Source organism: Carassius gibelio, chromosome B16 (genome assembly GCF_023724105.1).
Source record: "Carassius gibelio isolate Cgi1373 ecotype wild population from Czech Republic chromosome B16, carGib1.2-hapl.c, whole genome shotgun sequence".
Classification (NCBI taxonomy): domain Eukaryota; kingdom Metazoa; phylum Chordata; class Actinopteri; order Cypriniformes; family Cyprinidae; genus Carassius; species Carassius gibelio.
In genome coordinates, this window is record NC_068411.1 from 21,919,292 (window position 1) to 21,945,060 (window position 25,769).

At 36.5% G+C, this 25,769-nt stretch overlaps 1 protein-coding gene across 1 annotated transcript in view; it reads right to left on the bottom strand.

Moving 5' to 3' along the window:
• Positions 1–25,769, bottom strand: part of LOC127975419 (NADP-dependent malic enzyme) — a 72,601-nt gene that overhangs the window by 29,215 nt on the left and 17,617 nt on the right. The window contains exons 2-3 of the mRNA XM_052579463.1: positions 19,197–19,330; positions 14,317–14,466 (exon numbers count right to left, since the gene is read on the bottom strand). Of these exons, the coding sequence (XP_052435423.1) occupies positions 14,317–14,466; positions 19,197–19,330 (284 nt within the window). The remainder of the gene's footprint in view (positions 1–14,316; positions 14,467–19,196; positions 19,331–25,769) is intronic.

Here is a 25,769-nt window from a genome sequence, read left to right on the forward strand (position 1 = left end):
CGCTGCTGTTCCGTAAGCACCACCTGCTGACAGAGAATTAATTTGCATTCTCATCTGCTGTTTCTGTTTCATGCAGATTTTTTATGCTGCATAATTTCACAAAGCTAAGGTCTGTGCATTCTGTTTATTTTATGTCTGTCTATTTTTTAAATTACAGCACAAGTGTGTTTGCTAGTTTCAGGATGGCGCCATTCGCATTTTCCCATCCAGCGCAACGTTGTTTAATAAGGAAATGCATTTGCACCCATTTGTGCGCCCATGGACGTGCTGGTCTAAAAAAAAAAGAGGTGTGTTCAGATGCATTGCTGGTGCATTGCTATTTTAAGGAACTGAAAATAGACTGCACCATAGACCAGCTCAAACCTGGTCGAAAGTCTAAAGCCAACGCAATATTTTTTTGTTATTTAAAGGTACAATTTGTAAGATATTTGCAGTTAAATATAAAAAAAATAAAATAAAATAAAAAAAACACTAGGCTAATGTTATATATATCTTGTCCAGCTGATTACTAACAATATGTCTAATGTTTCCAACTACTTGTAAATCATGAGAAAATTGGAGAGACATCAGCCATGACGTGAGCACATCTCGCTCTTAAAGGGAATGAGAGATGACACTCTGGTTGGTTTATTGAACGTTACGCCCATAACTCATTAAGAGAATAAGGACAACCCATTCCAAAAATGTGCCCAGGTGCATGGACCGTTTTGCCGTTGTTAAAATAGCAAAAGTGCCCTGAGTGCACCTGCGCCGTGCACTTTTCACTTTGCATTTAGATCATTAAAATAGGGCCCTAAAACTGAAATAAAAATTAATTAAACCTAAACATAAAAAAAAATTAATAAAAAGTTCAACAAAATTACAAAAATTTGAAAAATGAACATGTAAAAATAAATGACAATTAAAAATATTAATAAACAATATAATATAATTTAACATGTATATATATATATATATATATATATATATATAAATCACTAAAATTATACCGTCTGTTTCAGGAGCACATTGAAAACGCATTGAAACTCAATGAAAATCCCTCTAGATCTTTATTTTGCTGTTATTGTGTTGTTATAGAAAAAGTTGATTATATATTATCTCATTCAATTTCATATGACTGCTTTGCTTTATTTCTCTACTCTCAATTATTTTCATATCATAGATTTTTGAGATAGCTTTGAAGAAAACAGCCCTGAATAAAAATAAAATAATAAAAGCAGGTAAAAAATAACACTGATGACAGAATGCAATAATCAAGAACTCAGATAATTGTTCTTTTGAGCATCCAAAACTTTATAATCAGTATCATCAGTTTTGCAGTGAACACGAATGAATCAATTCTAATCCACCTCTCAGTGGAGCATTCTATCTTCCCCACATGTGCTAATAATAAGGCACATTTTCATGCCCCTATAACCTTCTGATCATAAACAAATCAACATTCTTCACACTTGTGATTGAGTTTGGAGTGTAGGATCAATGATTTTGTCACTACACTTTGCACTAAAAATGCAAAAAGAAAGAAAAAAAGAACAAACTACTTTCACCCAAAAGTCTTTATTGGTTGAGCATGGCTACACCGGCCTACCAATCACACCATTAGTGTTTATTAAGTCTGGAAAATCTGGTTTGTTGAAGGTGGCAGGTATCATGTTTAAGTAGAGGTTATACTTCACCAATTGATGCAGATGAACAAATGCTGACACTGAGATTTTCTGATCCATACATACTCAGTGCAAGATTTGTTCAGATGTGGCATGTGTTTGAACAGTTTAAGTGTGGTCTATGAAAAGTGTTTGATCTTGGTGTGTGGCGTCTCTTGTTGGATAACGCTTGTAGGGAAAAGAGGTGTGAGCAGTTATAAATCACTGGATGAATAAATATGCAAATAACAATATTGTTTTACATATATGCTAGTGTCAGAAGATGCAGTAGCTAAAATCAAATGCACTTCATAGTGTCATTTCACATGTTCTTGGACTTGCAAAGATTCTCTCTATCTTTCAAACTCTTGACCGCTCTTTTTCTCTACAGTTTTTATTTTCTGGTCTCATGACATCCACTGAGCATAGCTGGATCAGCAGGACTCCTGGGACATCCTTCATCTTGAACTCAAAGGTATCTTGAGGACATACACCTACTGTAGATCTTTCTTCCTTCCGCCCACGGCTTCATGGAAAACTTCCAATCTCTCAGTCAGAGTTCACAGAATCCATAAAAAACTAATCATTCTTACATCTGGAAGAATCTTGAAATTAGACTTCACCAGGTGGACTAGATAAGAGTCCAAGAATCCTGCCTAAAGAAGACACAAATGGAGACCATCTTTTGACAGGAAGAACTCAGTCAATGACAGGAAATCGAAAGATTGGTAAGAAGCATATGACATCTTTTTAGGCATCAACAAGATGGTTTTTAAATTCCAGTGCAGCGGAAAGACACATAAGAGTTCTTCCTCAGTAGCTGACCCGCGGTCAAATGAGAAGCACACTCCTGGGAGCAGGGATCAAGCTTGAAACACAAACATGATTCACATCGGATGCTCCTCTGACACAGAATTCTTCAGAAGTCATTCATCTCCAAGCAACATAATGAAATATCTCCTAAAGCTTCAGTAAACAAACGTAAAAGTATAATAGATTAAATTGATGATGTAGATTTAATCGTTAATATGTGGTATTGTGAAAACTTTGCTTGAAAGTATCCAGTGAAAGTCTCACAACTGGTGACCATTATCTTCCTCAGATCTAAAAGTTAAAGGACAGTTAAAGAATTTTAAATATACGTTCTTTCCTGCCTATATCCAGTAGTTATGTGCATGCGGTTCAGCTGTTTGTCATAAGCATTAAATTGGCATCTAAAGGAGTGGTTTGCTAGTAATTTAATTCAAAATTCTTTTTTTGTAATTTTACTGGGAAATAAACGTAGTTGTCATCAAAATGTTTTGAAAATTTGATTAACATCATTGCAAATGATGTTATGATGCTTTGGAAACCTGTTTCCCTCTCAAAAACACTTAAAACTAAAGTCTCCCAGGTTTTGACTGCTCTATGATGTTCTCTTCCACAGTGGATGATCTTATGCATGATGAGGGGAAAACCACAACAGTTATTTGAACAGTTTTGGACCATGCGCAGATAGCCTGGAAAACGTCCCCCGCATTATGTCTGACATCAGCTTGGTAGCCACTGATAGATGACTCAAACTGCTGTTATTGAAGAACTGAGCATTTCTTTTGAGTGCATTAATGCTAGTTATAGTTGTTGGTTGAACCTGAAACTGTGATAAAAAGCAGTAAGAATAGCAACTGATGGACCACAAAAGAAATGTTTGTCACAACAGATTTGTGCTTTAAGTCTTGGACTTAATATGCAAACTAATACAATGTAATGTGTAACATTATTCATTGTTCTTCGTTTTATTATTAACTTTTTGCTTAACTTCACTTAACAGTTAAATAGTTTCAACAAGGATTTGTTATTGTACCAAAACTGTTACAAAGAATTTCACTGGTAGAGTTACAGACTAAATTAAATTGAATTTTGGATAACACTAGTCTGGCATGATATGAAAAATAAAAATTTTACACAACCAAATAATTAAATGAGGAAGTCCTTTTTGAGCAGATTCATACTAGAGACTCCCTCATTTAACATTAATATTCAGCTTCTGCAGGTCTCTGTATGTGCCAGCTCTATTCTGCAGCAATTAACTTACTCTTCTAAAAGTATACAGCAGTGATAAAGACAAATGCTCTGATATAAGATCTAAAAATCATTAATCAGTAGAGGGAGACAACAAAAGGTCATGCTACTGTACATTAAAGTGAAGATGGCCTTTGTGGGAGCCACAAAAAAGCCAAATGCTATCAGCTCTGAAAGCTTATTTTCACTCTATCACAATCATTTCCCAACTTCTGCAACACTAACAAATGTGTTTTGATATTTTTCTGAAGAAAAAGCAAAAAGGGTTGGTAATATGTTACTGTTCTCTGAGATGAATCAACAAATACAAAATATCAGAATTTCAGAATTTACCATACCATTTGCCTGCAGCACCTTCTAAAGGGAGATCTTGAAAAAAAATTCTAACTCTATTCTATAAATGAGATACCTTTAAATCTGTTTTGAACGCTTTGACTTTGTTCCTTTACTTAAAAACACAAATTCTGATCAGTATGTTGACATCCGGAAATAAACTGGTAAAATTCAACTATCCCAAAGACAGAACAATCCCATTAATATCTGGTTTAAATAAATACAGAAAAAGAAAAATGTGATGATAAAGGACAGCGAAAGGAATGGGACATGAATTTAAATTATGTGGCTGGATTTGACCAATTTCTGGCCCCAAATAACACTGGCAATACAATACTTTAAGCATGTGGTTACTGGTTTCTTGACACAGACTCCTTCCTAATCCTGATCTATGAGATAATTACAGGACAGAAAGTTTATCAGAGTGGAAAGACGCGTATGGAGGAGAGGAGAGGAGAGGAGAGGAGAGGAGAGGAGAGGAGAGGAGAGGAGAGGAGAGGAGAGGAGAGGAGAGGAGAGGAGAGGAGAGGAGAGGAGAGGAGGAGAGATCTCTTATGAAAATTAACCATGGTTTTACTACAGATTAATAAAAATAATAAACATGGTTACTATAGTTAAACCATGGAAACAACAAATTAACCATGATTTTGCTACACTTACTATAGTTTAACTGTGGTTATACAAATGGTAATCAATACACCAAAAAAACATTGTTACTACACTTCTACCACATTAAAACCATGGATAATTTTCATAAGGGATTGTCTCAGTTGATTATTATTCAAAGCACTCGGCACCTGGTTTTTGAAAGGAAGGGCAGATTTAAGCTCCATCTTTATGAAACCCCTCTGATATTTACAGAGTTGGCAAATGGAAATGGAGCACGTGGTGATTGGAAAATTGGAAAAGATTGGAAAAATGAAAGTTCCGTAAACATCATCTTGCTTCAAACGTCATTGTGGGGATACAATCACCTAACAATAAAACAGAAATCCTAAAATCCGTGAGAGCGCTGTGTGGGAGTGTGCAAGGGCGTGCGTGTGCTCTGAGGAATGGAAAAGTGCTTGGCTGGAACGAGATGGGGGGACGCGGATGAAAAACGAAGAATCAGCTGGACAAACAGACCATCCGTTCTTTCCAACTCCCTCTCCTCCACTCTATGCGGGCCACTAGCAGCAACAATAGACTCCTCTCCACCCAGCCACCGACGGCAGCCAAACTTTCCTCTTTTTCTGGTAAGAGAAGTTTATTGCATGAGACGTTCATCTCTCTGAACCCACCACCCTTTTCCTTAAAGCCTGTGCAAAGTGCAAAGCCATTTCAGCTCTTGAAATCAGAGAATTATAATCCCAGACCATCATCAGCAGACCTCGAGTGCTAGTCTGAGGTTTGCATCGCTCTCATTATGAGCTGTCCAGACATGGCTGAGGGCTTTTAGATGAAAAATGACTGCTAGAAAGGAATAAATATAATGATTAAAGTGTGCGTAGATGGTACTGGCCTTCCTCCTTCAATAAAATGTGGTGCAAATCAGCTGCATTTGAATGTCTGTGGGTCAGAGGGAGCTGCCCGTTTATATTTGTGAGAGTCACAGGCAGTTCCTCGGCCTAGCATCCAGACAGCCAGAAGAGTCAAATTACCCAAGCTTACATAACAGTGAAACTCTCTATCACACACACACACACACACACATGCACGCAATGCTAATGGAATAAGCCCTCTGCAGTCAAAGAAAAAAAAGGACACATAAATTACGGATATTCTCCATTTTTCCATCAATTACCATGCGGGAATTGTTGCATTTTGGCATAATGTTGGCTATGAAACAGCTGACATGCTTAAAAGGCCATATCAAAATAATGTAAATGGCTCACTGTGCCACAAGATGACTTCTACTCTGCAACAAAGGCCAAAACTGCACTAACATCCCATATGAAAATAGTATTAACTGTGTCTGACCACACAGAGACTCTTTTAAGGAAAGTTAATTCAGAGAGCCTTGGAAATTATTTAAAAGGCACAGTTACAGCATTATTAAATATTGCTTGTGTGACTATGATTTGTGGATTGTACAGATGTGCTATATTTTATAGATGAATGCGGGCTGCATTTTCTACAAGCATGTAAAATATAACAACTGTACACAAATCCCTGTTAGTGTGATTCACATGTCTCTCCGGACCCTATTTCAACAGAAGATTAATGTAAGGTTCATGTAAAATAGTACAATAAGCAAGATTTGATCCTACTCAGTAGATTAAGATTCTCTAAACCTTGACTCCTACAGAGATAAAAAGTAATAATAAATTAATAAATAAATAGTGTATGTGCATGTGCATTTGATTGTCCTGTAAGTGTAACAGCAGCAATTACATGGCATTTGGCTCCCTTTACAGGCATTTGTAATAACGGGTACATAAATTGTTTATTTTGTATTTGCCTACATTATGTATTATTATTAACATAGATGTCCATCCATCAATTATTAACATTCAGCCGCAAACATTAGGTGTGAGTGGTCGCAAGTGCGGATGGGATAATGGCGCATGTTTTGTTTTTTGTTTTGTTTTTTTGAGCAACTGGGATAGTGCCCCCTCTGGGAGTTGGTGCCCTACACAGACTGCGTACTCTGCGTATACGGAGCAGTGGTACTGCTTGTAAACAAGGCGCAGCACATCTGAGTTCTACGTCAGAATGCTGAATTCTGCATCAGCAGCATCACACGCATGCATCATGGTACTCTCCTCAAGGTGCATCGAAGACTGACAAGCAAGAGAAAAATTTGATTTGTTGAAGTTGTTATTATTGTTATCTTTGCGCAAATAAAGTATTCTTATAGCTTCATAAAATTGGGATTGAACTGCTGATGTCACATGGACTATTTTAACAATGTATTTGGGCTTTGAATGTGTTAGTTCTGTTGCTGTCTATGCAGGGTCCGAAAGCTTTTGGATTTCACCAAAAATATCTTAAATTGTGTTCTGAAGATAAACAAAAGTCTTACGGGTTTGCAATGGCATGGCGGTGAGTAATTAATGACAGAATTTGCACTTTTGGGTGAACTAACACTTTAAGTGAAATGATCACAAGCTGTTTTATTTGCTGTCCTTCTTTCATGCTGAGTGATTACATGAGACACATTTCCCCTCATTTGATACATGCCATGCCTCTGCTAGAACTGAAGTGCTACAGTGATTTTTCACGCCACAGTGTCAAAACTGCATTTATTGTTAGAATTTTGTGACAAAATGTACAGGATTTGAGACTTAACAAAGCACAAAGCTATTTGTGATGATTGGATTTATGTTTTTATTATTAATTGTAAATGTTTTAGTTCTTTGATAACAGTAATAATTAATAAAAGGTAACATTACCGATATACATATATGTGTATTTTTTTAAACGTTAATTAAGAAAGTCACACAATAATATTGCATAATTTCGAGCAGCCATGAAAAAAAAAAAAAAAGATTTTCCCCAGATTTTCAGCTCAGTTGACAAAACATTCTTAACAGTCATCACCAATTACATCGCTATGGAGTCATGCAGAGCTAGTCAAAGTTTCCATAAACATTTACGAAGATGTCATTAACCTGACATTCGACTTATCCGAAGAAAGATACAGTAAGTGCATGGACAGTGTCCTTAAACAAGGTTCAGTGTCATTCCCAAGGAAACAATGGTGATCATTCATGGTTTGTTCCTTAAGGGGTTTAAAAATTAAACTAGACATTCCCCACCGAATTACAACTGTACAATTGAGAAGGCTTGGGTTAGGTGCAAAGTGGACAAATCCTATAATCTAACAGAAAATTTGAAAAACAGCCTGAATTGTTCATGGCATGTTTATTTAGGTAAAGCTTTTTCCCAAACAAATACATCAACAATATATTCCAAAGCCTTCTCTGTTGACTGTAGGTGTCCTGCACCCACGTAGCTCATTGAATAGCTGCTATAGTGCGGTGATTACTGCCAATTTCCCCTAAGCAAAGCATCCGAATCATCCTGAACAGCTGTGTTTATGTGTCTAATGAGATATTCAAAGAAAGGGTCTATTCAAACAACATGCATGGGCAAGGTGCACTGCATAAAAAAAAGATTTCATAATCACAGCATAAATCTTAAAAACCATTGTAAACATCAAATAACAGCTAAAGGAGTTGCCATATGCAGTCGAATTATCCATCCACTGCTAGCATGGCATGGTGGTCCATGACGTTCACATTTCTCCAAAATGTTGACGCCATAGAGATCCAAGCAAAAAACAACTCTGACATCAAAGTTTTAATGATGACAAACACCCACATATCAGAATTATATTCACAAATGGAGAGGTAAATTGACACCCGTCATGCAATTTCATTTTTGCTGAAATGCCTGTCATGCTTTTTCAGTCCTCTTTAAATGTGATTACCATCCTAAGACACAATTTATTCAAAAACTGTGTATGTCACGCTTTTTGGAGTGATGTGCAACCTCTTGATGCCTTCCAAGTTATAAAACTCCAAGACTAAATGCACTTACAGGAAAAATGAATGCTTTAATAATGTCCTATAAAATTTAACAGGTTTTTAAGGCCACAAGTCTTACCTGTATGTGTTTTATTCACATCTACAAACAATTTTGGGTTATATCCACATTAGACAGAAAGATCAATCTGAAATAAAAATGTCCTGTTACACATAATTAGTTATGAGTGCGCATCCGGAACCAAACATCAACAGATTTGCTAAAAAGAAAAAGAGCAACATGACAAGTTGAGATTAATGAGCTGAAGAGTGAAGAATGTCTGAGTTTTTGTCCCTGAAGGTTACTTTCCCACAGTTTCAAAGAGGACAAAATTGCCCACAGGCTTATTTATTTAACTAAACAACATTTAAAGTCTGTTCAGGCTGAGATTCCGCTTTCCCACAGGAGTTGTTGGACTTATTGCAGCTGATAAAATAATAAGGCACTAAAATTAAATGTAGAAGCGTCAGCACAGTGACCTTAGACAGGGCCTTTTTAAAATATGACACCACACAGAGTTATAAAACACTGCAATAGTGTTCAGCACTGCAAAAGAGCCTGCAATAGAGAGTTCTTTCCTCCCCTTGAGAAAATCATAGCACGCTGCATAGTGTTTCACAAGCACTTATTAAACACACTCTGGCATCTTCAATTCATTCCCAAACTATTAAAAGATCTCTTTATGGTCAGGCCAAAGACTTTGTGCTGTGACTTTCCTACTTCGCTTCATTTCAGAGAAACAGTACAGGCAGACCGGAGTCTGGAGCTTGACTTAGTACTAAACTTCAAATATGGAGGGGTTTTTTTTCTACACGCTAGGTTTAAAGAGATTAAAGTTTGTCCAGAAATGAATTAATTATTGTATGACGTTCTTCTTCCATTCTACACAAAAAGATAAATTTGTGATAATATACTGGGGGTTTTCCATGCAGCTTCAATGAAAGGACTTTAAAAGTAATCTTTTCAACAAATGCACCTGGAACTGAAAGAACTGCATTTAAGTTGTCATCCACTGATAATTCTGCTTTCTGGGAACTAGACTGGTCTAGTTTGTAAACAATTAATTCAGTCCAATTCATATGACTAGTGAGTAAATTAATTTCAGGATGTTTTTTTATGCGGTAAAATATTCATTTAATATCTTCCAGCAATAAATTCTGAACATTTAAGATAACTTAGCTTTCATATTTACCAATTCCATGCTTTCATGAGCTTTTCCATGGAAAAAACAATCAGAACAAAACAACAATTGCACAGTGACACTAAATCCAAGCCTCATGCATTCCTATATAATCTTAAAACAACAGACAACAAGCATTATGTGATTTGTTAAGCATTGATCATGGTATAATGTCTCATCTCTGCAAAACAGGTGAAAATGGGTTCATAATATTATCTAAATATTCTTACCACTGACAAATAATGGTGCACATGGCTAAGACCTCTAACAAATGTTCTTATAGATTGCTTGTTATGCAAGATTTAAGTTCTGCTAAACGCTGCATAAATTTGCTACACTATTTTAAAATGAAGATGTCTTTTTAAAATCCACCCAACCACTGAGCAAAAGCTTCTTGCCAAGGTGACTGAAAAAAGAATAAAAAAAATGGCATGGATCCAGATGAACACATCTGGATCAACAGCTAACCTAAAATAAAACATCTGGACCGTGAATTTTTTGGCCTCTGAGACTGAAGACCACAGGTTTAACAGTATATAAAAATGCTAATAATTATTACAACATTGTTTGCGTGTACAACACCTGTTTTTCTCTGTGTGATATACTTTATTTCCTCCCTTATAAGAGCTGACACTAAAACCTGGTAAATGTGCATTGTTAACCTTGAGGTCAGAACAGTGTATTTGTACATTATGTGAGAGTCACTGTGTCGGGTGCAGTGTGTGTGTGTTTGGGGGGGGGGGGGGGGGGTATTGACCAAAAACGTCAATAAAAGCAAGTATGTTTGAAATGAATGTTTATTAGACATTTTTGTTTTCTTTTGAACTCTCAGTTTCCAAAATAAATTAATATTTGAAAAATATATTAAACAGTAATATTTTCAACGTTAATAAAATATATATGACCATTCATATATATATATATATATATATATATATATATATATATATATATATATATATTAACAATTCCTGAATACTAAATCAGTATATTAGAATGATTTCTGAGGGATCATGCAACTCTATAAAGGCTGCTGAAAATTTAGCTTTGCCACCACAGGATTATAAAAAATATTATAAAATCATATTATTTTATAAATTATATTTTAGATTATAAATTATTTTACTGCATTTTTAATACATTTATATATTTTTTTAATGTTTGGAGCCATTTTACAAAACATTTTTTCCCATTTCATGCTAAATTAATTCATTAAGCCTACATTTTGTATTTCCTGCAGCCTCAATTTCAATTTCTGGTACAAGAATCACAGGATTGCAAACAACTTTAATAATTCTCTGTATCAAACAAACTTACCATTTCAGCTGCTCAGAAGTTTTCTACAAGAAATATATTTATAAAATAATAAATATATATTTTTTTGCCCTCTGATCAATATCTTATCATATAAAGAAACAATCCCACAGAGATTACTTTAACTCCTTCTTGGGATAAAGCAAAAAAGCAGAACGTGCCGGCATGTCGCAGTGGTTGGAAAATGAGGTTTCTGAATAACTAGAGGGCATTCACATCCATCACAGAATGGTAAACCATTCAACCTCTTACCACTAGGAAATGGGTTCTTCTTAAATGAGTCCTGTGATATTCAGTGCTTCACATAACCAACAGCAGAGAAACTACAACGCATGCAAATCCACAGGACAGGAAGACACTGGGGGCCTCTGTAACACAAATGGTTTTGAAATTGCTCTGGCATCTGTACTAGCACTTAAAGACTTTAAAATGTTCCCTAATTTTTTGTCTTATTTAATATTGTTACCACAGTCTTCCATTGCTTGATACTTCCATGAGGAAATAACACCATAAAAACTCTTCATCATGAACAACTATATCAACCAAAACTGCCAATGCTACACCTTATTTCTTTCACCAGCCTCATTCGCTTCAGGGCAAGGTTCCACAATTTTACAGGGGAGGAATCGAATCTCAACAACCAACTTCAACGGCCAATTTCAATGATTTGTTACAGAGAAGCATTGGCCCAGAATTGGGTAACACTGAATATTGCACAGACTTTTAACTAAATCTACTACATAACACAGTGGCTTCAAATCACAATGTGTTGCAAAAAAATTGTGAATTGTTTTATGAATTGTATTTTAGAAATCAAGAAAAACTGTTTACACTTACTAATACACTAAAAACGTTCTTTAATTTGCATTAAGTTAGCAACTTAGTCGAGAGTTCCGGGTCATGCAAAGGCCAATCATATCTATTTGTCAACATTCCCAGACAACACCTCTGACATTTCAACAGAAAGTTCACCGACTAGAAGATCAATGGTGGGACAAAAGGGTCAGCAAGAGTATCTCTCTAAATCATCACTGCAGAAGGTCAACTCACACTGAGCCACTGTGTTGAGTTCAAAGATTTGTTATGAAATCTTTGAACCCAACTGGACACACACAGGAAAGCTGGTATGATAAATCTCAACACGCTTTTGTAAATTCTGGTTATCCTGAGTGATAAGAAACTGGTTTATTATGCAGTATGTTGTCTTTAAAAAAAACATTACATTGCACATTACAGTATATGTAAATATTATTATCTGTTTCTGTTAAATACAAAGCAAATTCATTTACCTGTACATTTTCCCCCAGGTCATTAATTCTCTAAAAGACTCTCTCAATATTTTCTTACTAACATTCAGTTAATATCTGTAAAATCCCTGGCTGAGCACTTAATGTAAAATGTAACTGGAACACACTGCTGCAGTCTTTTGTCTGCGCTCTAATTTGAGATTGTCGCTCCTACCTGGTGGTGACTAAGGTTGGGTATCATTGGAATTTTATCGATTCCGATTCCGATTCTGATTCTGCTTATCGATTTTGATTCCGATTCTGAATTCCAATATATAAAAAAATTAAGTCAAACATTTAGATGTCAAACATGTATTCTGTCTTTTTTACAAAGCATTCTGTTGCAGCTGAATAACATGAGCAAAAAATCAGCAGCCTACAAAACACTGCAAGAGGAATTTAGCCTCTACTTTAAAAAAAATACCATAGACAAAAACAACTAGATTAATATAAATTTCAAATATTAAAGTGTTAAAGATAGCAATAAGATGTAAGTAATAAGATAGGAACAAACAAGTCAATTAGCAATATCATAAATAAATACAACTAAATTTCAGGTATAGAAACTATTTAAAAGTTTAAAAACAATGCATAGTTTTATTTATATAAATAAAATAAGGATTAATCATTTAGAGTTATTAAATATATTCAGTCAAGCTCAGTGAATGATTTTCTTTTGTTCTTTGATTAACATTAATGACAGGCAGTGCGTTTATTAGGCTGTTGTCTCTTTAAGCAAAAATGCTGTACATGTGTTTCTTTCTCATCTGTTTACGTTCACGTAAGACAAAAACGGCTGTGTTTATGATTATATACTGATGTAGTTTCCTGTATATTGGTCGACAAATATGAAATAAGTCAGTTTCGGCTCGGAACAACCTTTTCTACAGTAGAAATACACGGAACGGTCCGAGAATTGACACAAACTGGGAACCCGCAGTGCGACTGCCGAGCGCTGCTCTCTGTGCACGCGCCTACACAAACAGGCCGCAAATTCTTTCCGTTCCTGCACTTGATCGTTTTGAATCAAATTGAAATGTGAACGCAGGAATCATTAAGCAGAACTGAAACTGAAAGAGGTTCAGATGACAAAAAAAAGTTCAGGAATCCATGCATTACAAAGAAAAATAATAATAATAATAATTTGAATTTGTGCATAATTAGTTTTTCCCCTGCTGTCCTTCCACCCTTATCAGAACAGACCTGGGGCACATTTTTGGGTTGCAATCCACCAGTTAAGAACCACTGTCCTATAATCACAAAATCAGACGTAATGGGCCTGCTAGGCATTCTTTCCAAATACTTTGCATTCGGGGAGATTGTGGAAGGCTCTTGTGTAAAGTTGAGGGTGTGGAATGCTCTAAAATTTCCCCTCATTTGAGGATCCTAGGAAATCCCTCAAAATGAATCAGTGAAAACAATGAAAAGACTTGAAACGCATTCTTATTTTTGATCATGTCCAGACCTAACTCATTCCACAAAGTAAAGGGAAAAAAAGGCAAAAAGGGACATAGTTTGATAGATAAAATGGGTGATAATGGCTGCTAATCACAAGTTGAACCATCAAAGGAAGCCGCGAATGATAACAATCTCACAGCATATGCCAGCACAGCATATGCCAGCTCGTCAATGAGCTAAAGGTTATGCTTATTTATACTGGCATATACTGTACTTCAAGGAGTCAAAAAATAAAAAATAAAAATCTGACAGAACAGTCTTCAAATTCCACCATAATATAGATTTCTGTAATGACAGGATGTATATTCATCTCTCCAGGCAGATGTTTAAACTTTCCAGAGGCATTCAGTTTCGTTTGCCTGGAGGCAAGATATTCGAAGATTTTTAGAACAATTTCCAAAAAGCAGAGAAACAATGCCAGGAGCTGAAAGAAAATCTGTCAGTCGGATGGATGTGTTTGCTCAAGGAACGTGTTGAAGGAGAAAGAACTTAACTATAAAAACAAATTAAATTATGTTCAGCAGTTTCTTACCTAGGTCTCCTGAATGCAAGGCCGTACTGCTGGCATGCTAGGCCGACCGCAGGCGTGTACACAATGGGCATGAATCTCTCTATGTCTGAGGTCAAGACTCGGTAAAACAGCTTCTCATTACGATCCTGAAGGCCCATAAGAAAGACGTATCTGTAAGAAAGTAGAACATAAATATATCAACATACATTAAAGGACATTTTATTACAATTTTCAGCAAATGGTAAAGGAAAAAAGAAATTACAGCTAGAAAGCAGGACAGAAACAAGGAGAATAGCTTCTGGGTTTTCAGGACTTCCTGGGATTATATTGCTCTACATTTAAAGGCACAGATCACAAAAAAGAAAAAGAAAAATTACCCCATGATTTAATCAACCTCAAGCCATCTTAGGTGTATATGACTTCCTCGTTTCAAGTGAATACAATCAGAGTTACATAAAAAAAGGAATGTGTTTGCCTGAAGAAGAAAGAAGAAAGTAATTTACACCTAGGATGGCTTGAGGTAAACTAGGATGGACTTTTGGGTGAACTATCGCTTTAAGGTAGGTTTATGTAAACTCAATCATTTCACGAGTTCACACTTACATATAATTAACTGAATATTGTAATGCGTATTTGGCGTGCTGTCCGGGGAAGGGGCTCCGAGCTCGGGAATGGCCCGAACCTAGAGTACCCCCCCCGTATATGAAAGTGTAAAGTGAACTCTAGTGGAGGAGAAGGGGTGGAGGGGGGATGCTGATAAACCGTCAATAGAGACAGGTAGGCTGATTCAGCTGTATTTATACCCTAAGGTTGATTATCTTGAGTGGTTCCACCTGTGCTAATTAGGTTAAGTATCTGACGTGCTTCTCCCGAACCTTGTTATGAAACTACATTTAAAGTTGCCAGCACAGACTTATGTTTGCAAAGACCGATGAGTAGACTGATAAATTTAATGTTAAAGTTTGCTGCAAAAATGGGGCTTTTGAATACAGTATGTGACAGGGAGTCGGAGGGAAAGTCAGATGAATTGGTTTAATCAGTCAGACCTATTTAATTCTTAATCTGTGATTATGGAAGAAAAACTAATCTTTACCACCAACAACAGTCAGTAAGCATGAAATCTCCTACCCATATTTGAGCCGTCACAATTCAGCTGGTGTAACACCAGCTTAAAGGAGAAACAGACATGCCAACATCCACAAGAGAATAACAAAAGTGTATATAAGGAAACAGAAAATATGAGGATGAGGAGAAAATGTGTGAGACAGAATGAAAGAGACTAATAATAGATGAAATTTATTTCTGACATAGCCCTTCTTGGACACCAAAATAGTTTTATTTGTATTATTATTATTATTATTATTTTTACTATAAATTATTTCATTTAGCATTATCGTTATTATTATGGTGGCTACTAAAAAACAGACTAAACCACTTCCTCTGTCTTTAATGAAACTCACAAACTTGTTTGTCTTTAATTTTGTATGGTGTACTTATTGTAGTCAACTCAACTTATTTTTATATATATAACGATGATTAAAAAAAAAGAATAGTTTCATTTTACAGTGCAGGCACAGTGGCACATATTAGGTAAGAAATTACATGAAAATGCCAACAAATGTAGTACAGAGATGACCAGACTGTCACATTTGAAAGTCTTGACTGCTGCTTCTAAACAAAGCTCAAGAATAATTGGGGATTTTCCCTGCTTATGTCAAATGCTAGGAAAAATACACACACTGTGCACAGAAATGCCCCTTGAGAGCTTAGACACAAGTTCCTTGTTATAGAAATACGTTAAAGAGAAATACGTTCAAGTTCTACATCTGACCCAAATTAACAAGAGCGCGTCACATTCCCCATCAGTCCGAGCGAGCTTTCCATCAAGGCAAAAGCATAATATCTCTCTTGTTTGGCTCAGAAAAAGCGTGCCCACCTTCCTGAGGCAGAAGGAAACAGATGTTTACCAGGACTGTAAAAGGTGGAATGGGAGAAATCGAACTCTGCGTGAATGTTGTCGGCTCCCGGCGTTCTAACAGTGTTTGTGAAGGTGAAATGTGTGAGTGATGTTTTGCCACCTTGTTACCCACCTTGTTACCCAAGCGTCTCAGGAGTATCAACCAAACGTCATTCTTGAGACTCAGCTACACTAGAATCTGGCTGGATTGGCCGTCTTCTATTTTGGCAAAGCCAACTGCTGTTGTAAAGCTGTATGTATTCCCAATAAACTGTTGAATGTAATGGCTTTCACAGAGTTTATACTGTTCCTATTATATGCGTTGGCATTGTCAAGGGGAAAGCAGTACTTAAAATGAGGTGCTTATAGACTATGTTAACAAGCGTGATAATTCTGGACCTTAATTAACTTTATCCTTGCATATGTTTAAATCAGATTTCTCTTTCTTTAAAACTTTTCCGGTCAAGCTTTCAAACTTACATGTTCTTTCTGATGTGAAAGGCTGCACAATACTGCAATAACTTAAATATCACAATATGATAATGCGTTCAGTGAGTGTACAATCAATTAATGATTTTCCAATCATTTCTATATTTTGCAGTCCCACTGATGTGTCAACCTTTTTTTCTTGTTGATAAAAGTCTAAAGATTGACAACAATTGTGTATTATGGCAAAACACGCATCAAGATATACAGTATTTTGTATGCTTTTCTGCAACATTTCCCCAAAATGCTGAGTCCCCAAAATCACTAAAGAGTGAAATTACTTACATTCAAAGCTCAAAACCATGAATTTACAATATTTACATACTGCACTACACATTCACAATAAATAATATTCCTTAGAAGTCATGACATTCCATTAACTCTGTGCCTACAGTATATCTCTGCATTTAAATAGCAAGTGACATCAGTCACCACAGTTTCATTCTTTGCCTATTTGTTGCAAATCACCACCCCATTTATGAGCTTATCCAAGCTTATCATAAAAAGAAGCCAGCTTCTAGGCAGGACAAAAATACAGTGACTGAAAGCCCAATGTATAATAATGAAAGCTGATCACAAATTGCATGTCACTACTACACAATGAGCTTTTATTTAGTTTATTCATATGCCTAAAGAGAGAGAGAGAGAGAGAGATAATGGATAATCAATGCTTTCTGAAGTCCCCACTACTTGATATTAATCAAATAAAGGATCAGAATGAGAAGCTGTTTATTACAGTATGCAATGAATTAGCTCTGTTGTGAAATGTCTACTCACGACTTCTCCTCAGTCCACTGACCACTGTTAATGGCAGAGACTTGTTTCAGAGGCTGATTCTGTACTTAGTCAACAAATTGTCAAAACTATTTGTCTCCCTAATCCAAGCCAATAAGGGCTTTTACTATCTTTTTCAAAATACCCTTCAAATATTTTTATTCAAAATGTTGCCATGTGTCTCGTCCCTTCACAAAACACACATCAAAATAGCTCTGATAGTCTGGGAAAGAATCCCTCATTGCTCCATCAGTCAGTAATATGCATGCCGAGGTCAGGGTCAATCGACTGAAAGAGACAAATCCAGAAAAAAATCACGTCCACTCTCTGGCAAAGACTGTTACATGACTAATTTCCAGGCCTGCAAAAAATAGGAACAGATCCCCTACTGCTCTGGGAGTGGCATAACAGTAGGGGCTAATGAATTCTATGTTATTTAGATGATATTTGATAATGCCTTTTTAGTCCCGTCAACCAGCAGGGGTATTCAACTATTGATGTTCTTTTGCTTTGTAGTTCAGAAAAAGCAACAACAAAGGATCAACTTTTAATGTCCAAATGTCAGCAACAACAGTAAGGCCCAATCCCATTTCTACCCCTTAGCCCTTCCCCTTTCCCCGCGTTTTGCGCGTTCACGTGAAGGGGTAGGGGTGTCTGGATTCTCTTTTGGTTGGAGGGGTAGGGGTAAGTGGAAGGGCCAGATAGCCCTTCAAATGGAGATTTTTCAGGACCACACTTCAAACAAGGGTATGAATTATCTCGGCAACATGGCTGCTACAGCGAACAAAAAGACACATAAATGTAAGCTTTTTTGGCATAAACAAAGATTTTAACGAAAAGTAATCAATGTTTTTATGTAACATTCTATTGTGAGTTCATATTGACGGTCATGTTACTCAAAGAAAGGTTAGCAAAAAATTGCTAATAGAACATCATATCATTACAGACTGAATGATAGTGCCACAGCATATGTCTGATCAGAGCAATAACTGCTGTTGACATTGATGGGGGCTTATCCCCCCAATAATTAGAAATCGCTAAAAGATTTTCTCAAATATTGCCTATTCAAGAGAGAAAGAGAGAGAAACAGAAAGAGAAATGGAAGTTGCTTGTATTTCGCGTCTGTGCGTTTATCTTTTTAGACTGAGTTTACTTAAAAACAGCGATTGTATCCTCTCGTCGCTGGATAATATAATGTAGCGATTCAGTATTTAAAAACTGTATTTAATAAAAGTTGTGGGGAAGTGTTGACAAGTATATTTTCTCCTGGATGTGTGAGCTGCACGATTTCCGATATGTGTGTGTGTCAGTAAGCAGCTCATTAATACATAACGATAATTAAAGGCTCTAATACACACCAGTATATGTGTGTACTGTAAGAGCTAGACGACGAATGAAGATGTGTGACGGCATAATAGTGGTGTCCCAATCCTTAGGGGAATATTTTCTCCCCTACCCCTTGACACTCTGTTTCAAGGGAGAAGGGGAAGGTGTAGGCGGTGGGGAAGGGGTATAAAATAGAATTGGGATTGGGCCTAAGTCTTATATCTAACACTATTTCTGTGATCTGATAGGTGTGAAATCTAGTTATAGTGAACAACAGATCGACATGAGACAAAGAAATTGTAGTGGAGCAGGACCGTTTGACAACAACAGGATGGATGCCAGGACATAATTTCCTCACCTGTCCAAGTCATCCTTTTTCAGCTCGTAGTTTCTGAGGACCCGCAATACCTGCACATCCTGGCTGAGGAAGCAAGGAGGCAACAAGCCATGAATGCCAAGCTGCAAGCGCTCCTCCAGGGAGAAGGCCATCCCCTGCAGAGAGGACACAGAACAGTCAACTATTTCAATTTATCCAAGTTTAAAATTGGAGTGAAGTGAATCTTGAAATCCATTTTATTTCCATAATGTGTAACAGCATAACAAGTTAAACATGTATGACAAAACGTGATTAATGCATATTAGAATGATTTCTAAAGAATCATGTGACACTGAAGACTGGAGTACTGGATGCTAACCTCATGCGAATTAATACATTTATTATATGAAAATAATATTCATGTTTTAATATTATATCAAAACATTATGGTAATAAATATATTAAAATGGAAACAGTTATACATGTTTAGCATAAAGGACTTATTTCATAAACATTATTGTATATAAATATGTATATATAAAATATTATTTTATAGAAAACAGGGCCAGTGTTGATTTCCTGTTGATTTTTCCTGTTCACATTTACATTCATTACATTTGCATTCTGGGGAAATATCTCAAATCTCTACATGGGCTACTAGAGTAAAAATGAACATATATACTTTTCATTCATTTCAATAATTAATCTTTACTCAGCTAAGCCTCTGCAGCTGTTTTATTAAAATATTGTTTGGAAAAGCTTAAATAAATCCCCATATTTCCCTTCCATATGTCTCAGGTGACTGAAAGGCCTTATGTAGCTGCTCATACAGCTCTATTCTCAACTAATGTTTGTTATATGATGAAGTCTGCAATGCAAGCAAAGCCAAGGAATGGTCACAGAGGTCACAGTTGGATCGCATCACAGTGTGGCGCACAGCCAAAAGGACAAGACCGCTACTTTGCTGCCATGACCTTTCACATTTACCCTGATCCTGAACTCTATAAAACAAATGCTACAGCCAGGGGGCCCTGAGTTCATATTACCAGACTCCTGTTGAGTAAGACTGTGCCCCACAGAGGTGGATGCCTATTTAGGAATATCTATGAAGACCAAAAGCTGTGGCATTTGAAGCCAGCCTGTCTTTTCCTTAATGACAGACTTGCATCATCATTGCCGTGCCTCTGGCTGCTCCTTCAGAGCAACCACGAAGGAAGGCCCAAAACCATGAAAGGCTGTGCTAGATTTGTTTTTTTTAAACAAGTATATGCAAGGTTAGCTTTTTAGCCCTTTTTCATCTGGTTATGTTAAATGGTCTGTTCGTAAAAATTATTTTGGCCTTGTAAACACATGAAGACTATTCTGCACATATGCAATAAGATGTGGTGTTACTGACACAAGTGAGACGAAAGGGAACTAGCCGTATAAACATTCTGAGGATTATGCTGCTGCTTCATGAGATTTAAATAAAATGATATATTTCTGTAATATCTGCAAGCCAATTTAACTTGATTAACAATGAAATTTTGCTAATTCAAATCAAACCCAGAAAACCAGGCAAAATACACAAAGATATATTAATATTTAATCTAAATAATTATTAAAAAATACATCAATTTAACATTTATAATATATATTAATATTCTACTTGACACTCCAAACATTCAACTGTCCTCAGAAAATGCCTCTTTGTGATAGCTACAGTAGAAATACAATCAACAGCACTCAGTAACAGTACTTTTTTGGCTTCTAGACAGATGTTCTGGCAAAAATACAGACTCAGTAGACATTGGATGTTATTTGTAGTTTCTATCGTGTCTGTCATCTTCTGAAGGTAACTATGCAGTGCGCCACTGATGGTCTGGATTTAAAAGCTCTGCCATGTCTGAATTGCAACCTTTGTGATTAAAAACGGACATTCTATTTTGCTCGAAATGCTGGTGGTTTATGCAAGACTATCCCAAGACACTTATGATTACTTCAGATTTCCTTGGTTTTGTTGGTTTTGTAGGGTTGTTAAAACACTAACTATACCGTATATTAGAGACCGGAGAGCTGTTGAAAACATATCCAAGACAACTTTGACTTAAATAAGCATTTCATTGACCTTTACTGACACATGCAAATGGCTAAATGCGCTTTGGTAGGGTGTCTGCAAGCCAACACATTCCTGTAACTAGTGATTTGAGAAGATTGATGATGAGTCGAAAGCAACAGCAACAGACATTCTCAGTGAGAATAGCTTTAACTAATCAAATATAATTACTCAGACAGCTCTGCGAACACTGAATGGTTCCTTGCGTCATATGTGTAATGGAGACATCGGTGGAACTGGGCACAAGTGGCAAATTAATGTCTCTGGCAATGGAGTTGCGGGCGAAACCCTAGAGGGCACGTCCACAGGCCCCAGGACTGGCATTCTGATTGTAGCCATGGATGGCTGGACTGGGGAAAGTGGTCTGTTTGATGGCATGCATGGATGGCAAGATTAGAGCAATGAGTCCCGGAGCTCCTGGCGAGGTTGGCGTGGGAAACGGTGAGGAACTTGGCACTGGCTAGGAGCGACACTGCGTTGCCAAGATGCCAAGATGAGTGCGAGACTTGCAAATCTTGCTCAACATATAGAAAACACAACAGTACCATGGCTATCTAAATAAAAAGGATTGTACACAGTAACACATGAAAATAATGTATATGGATGCATCATTTAAAAGGGATAGTTTACATGTTGGTGAAAAACCACAGGAAGCATTCAAAGCCACAATGAAGCAGAAGTAGAGAGAGAACTTTTCTCTGTATTGTGGCATATATAAGTGAAGCCGATTATAGAAGACAAAAAAAAGTAGGATGGGTACATCTGTTTATCAGTACTTCTCATTACAAGTTTGAAAAAATGAGACAGTTGCATTATAAGTGACCAAAGCTTAGAGCAAACGGAGCTATACACATTTAAATCTCTGCCTTTGTAATTTCATGATAACACTAAGTTATATCACAATGTGTTTCAATGTGCAGTATTGTATTGTGCAGCCCTACAAACCTGAATAACTATCGTTCTTCAGTCTGTGGAACACAAAAGAAGATATTTAGAACGTCATTGGTGTTCAAATAACACTGAAACATCAAAATATATTTTGTGTTCGACAGAATAAAGAAAATTACAGGTTTGCAGCAACATAATGATAATTAAATGATAACCCAACCAATCTATGATAAACCACTAGGAGTCAAAATGCTAAGAAATATATCTAAGGGCTTGCCATGTTTTGTTGGTTTATTACAGCTTTGCTTTTTGTAGCAGTTAAGGGACAGGCTGAGCAGGAATGTGTGAGCGCTTCCACATGCATAACAACCACAATAAAGAATGTGTTGTGTGCCAGCGCGTGTTGTGCCCACACAAGCTCAAGCAAGAAGAGCTGATGTGCATGCCAACCTGTAATCACAACATCAGTGCCACCACCCTTGTACTTTGGCCATGACTAGCACCACCAAAGACACACAGCAGTAAGTACTCTGTGGCAAACATAAAAGCCTGGTATTTGACCCGACAAAAGCAAGCAAAATCTCTTCTAGACTTCAAGCAAGAGGTCACGTTGAAGAACACAGGGATTCCAGTTCAAAGAACTCAATCCAAATCCTGAAATTCCCGGTACTTCTACGGAAAACGTTGCAGCTGGTCCATAAAGGTGCCAGAAAAGTACCAAGGTAGAAGAAAAGCAAAGCAAGGCTGTTCTTCAGTGGAACTTTGAAATGGAAGTGATGTTTTTTTTATTCTGTAATGGAGAATACATGAGAGTCCGTGAAACACATCAGTGTCAACAGCACTATAATGAGCTGCTTTAAAAAAAGACATTGCATTTTCATGTTCTCAATGGTGAGAAATGTTGAGCTGAGCCATCTGCATAACCTCTGCTTTCCAAAATCATTCCTTAAAATTTGAAATTTGACTTTTCTTATCACATAGTCTGGACTGTCTTAATGTTCTTGGAGAGAGACCAAAGCACTGCTCTAGGGAGTTTCTTTAACTTTGGGCAATTTTATGTTCCAGTAGTTGGTTTTTATTTTATGAAAAAAGATTATTTTTGTTGTTGTTGTTGTTTTATATGAAGATCATATTAAAAATTATTTTTAGAACAGTTTTACGCGGACTTTAAATCTTACATTAACACTTAGTCATTTAGCATATGCTTTAATAAAAACGACTTATGAAGAAGCAATCAGACCAATGAGAGAGTGACAATATACAAGTGCTGTGACAAGCACACACATACTTTATCAAGGCATTTTATATATATAAAGACCCAATAGAATAGAATAGAATAGAATAGAATAGAATAGAATAGAATAGAATAGATAAGTGCTAGTATTAATTGGTCAGGTGATGGCGAAAAAGATGAGTTTTAGATGTTTTTTTGAAAATGACTAAAGCTTCAGCTGCTCGGGTTGAGATCGGCAGGTTGTTCCAGCAGCTGTGAACAGCCCAGGAAAAAGGTCCTTGAGGGTAATCAAGCAAGTTTTGTAAAGTGTTAAATGCAAAACACGGTACAAAGAAAAAAGAAGGTAAATATCACTTGCAACTTGCAAGCAGAATATTTATATTTGTTATATAAAAATAATATTTATATATTGTATTATATTTATATTGTAATTTACAACCAAGCTATAATTGTCAAATTATCTAAAAAAAAATTATAAAAAGTTGCAATTAAATAAAAATGCAATTACTGCAAAATATTATTTTCTGGGATACAATGAAACTGAAAAAGTCCCTGTGGGAATTTTCAATACTGGGAATTGGTGGGAACTTGTGAGAGTGGGGAGAGCTTTTTTCAAAAGATACATATTGAAATTTCTCAGGGCCAGAAGTGCCTATCCACCTTTTTCTTCAACGTGGAAGTAAACTTATGAGTGAGACTTCAGGTTCATGAGCCGCTATAGGTAAATAACGAGGAGAATAACAACGTGCAGTAAACGGTACAACTGTTTGCACTAAAAACCAGTGAGTTCATAATTAAGATAATACATTAAAATAATATGATAAGACTTTCAATATCAAGCAGTAAATCAAACTGTTTTGTTCAGCTAAATATAGCTGGACGGAGTGGACACAGATGAGACCAGAAGCCAGACCCACAGAATTTACAAATTGCCCGATACAAATTTGGTCCATTTCAGGACATGAGAAAGGAAATCTTTCATGTCAGTTAAATACACAAAGTGACTCTCTTTCTCAGAGATCAGTGGCTGAGTTTTTGTTCTGATGTGCTTCCCACATTCTCACATTTTTCCTATGACCAAATGAAGACCTTCATCCAAGCGAAAGCACTGAAAAGTTTTTTTTTTTATAAGAGAGTGCTTTGATCTGATGCAACAGCCATGCGAGTGATCAGACAAAAGTCCCAGGCTACCTTATATCGATTAATTGTACTGGTCACATGATCCACCTCCAGGTTCAGCGGGAGCCGTATGGGAGATTGCTATGGCATTGATAATGACTGAGGATGATTTTCCCAGCTGTCTGAGACTCAGTTGAGACTGCCGTATTCAAATAAAATGAGAGTGGGTTTTCCAGGAGATGTTTACTGACCTGAGAAGATCAGTAAATCATGGGTTTGGGTTAAAGGGTAATTTTAAAGGGTTAAAAATGTCTTAACAGGTATAAGCAGACACAAAATATGAATGCTGGGGTGGGGGACTGAAACACAAGACCAGTCTGGTTTGGCTTCCTAATGGTGAAACCAAAAGACAGATTTTCACATAGTTCCAATAGAAGCTGTCACGGAGGACAACTCAGACTAGACCTTTCCAGCTGACCAAATAGGGAATGTATGAGCACATGCTATTCTCATAAACACCCTCGTCACTTAAATTGCTGTATTAATGCCATATGCATCTTCCCACACTCATAATTCAGGCCACAAGCAGCCATTTCAGAGCTGCTAAAAGAGCCAAGGCAAAAACAAAGGATAACCAAGGAAAGGAACTTATGACTTTTAGGACACTAGCAGATGGTCAAGGGTGGAGAGAGTGTGGTAAATGTCATTTTGAGTGGCATAGCGGTTAAACCTGATTACTGAATGTTTGTTGTTCAATTCCCTCTAGAACCAAGCCATGAGACATCAGCATTGTTTGTGTTAAGTTAAAGGGATAGTTCACATAAAAAAGAAAATTCTGTCATTATTTACTCTCCCTCATGTCATTCCAAGCCTGTTTGACTTTCTATTGCAGAACAAAAAATAAGACATTATGAACATTTTATGAACCAAAAAAAGTCAGATGCACATATGTTTTTGGGATAATGTTAGGGTGAATAAATAATGACCGATTTTTCTGTGGGTGAAGTATTCCTTTAATTCTTCTGATCTACGATGACTTTGCATGTAACTCTTAGCAAGACATTTTATGTGTCTGGTCTGGGTAAAAAAATAATAATAAATAAAAACCCTCTATAAACGAATCCCTCAAATGGCAAGCAACCAACTAGGCAAGAAGACAAAACAAGAAGCAAAAAATCTCAAATGAAAAGACAAACTCGTGTGAACCTTGAGGAAAATGAAATAAGCAGGATCCCAATGTGCACCATTAATTCGTAAGATGACTCTAAATGCCAAAAAT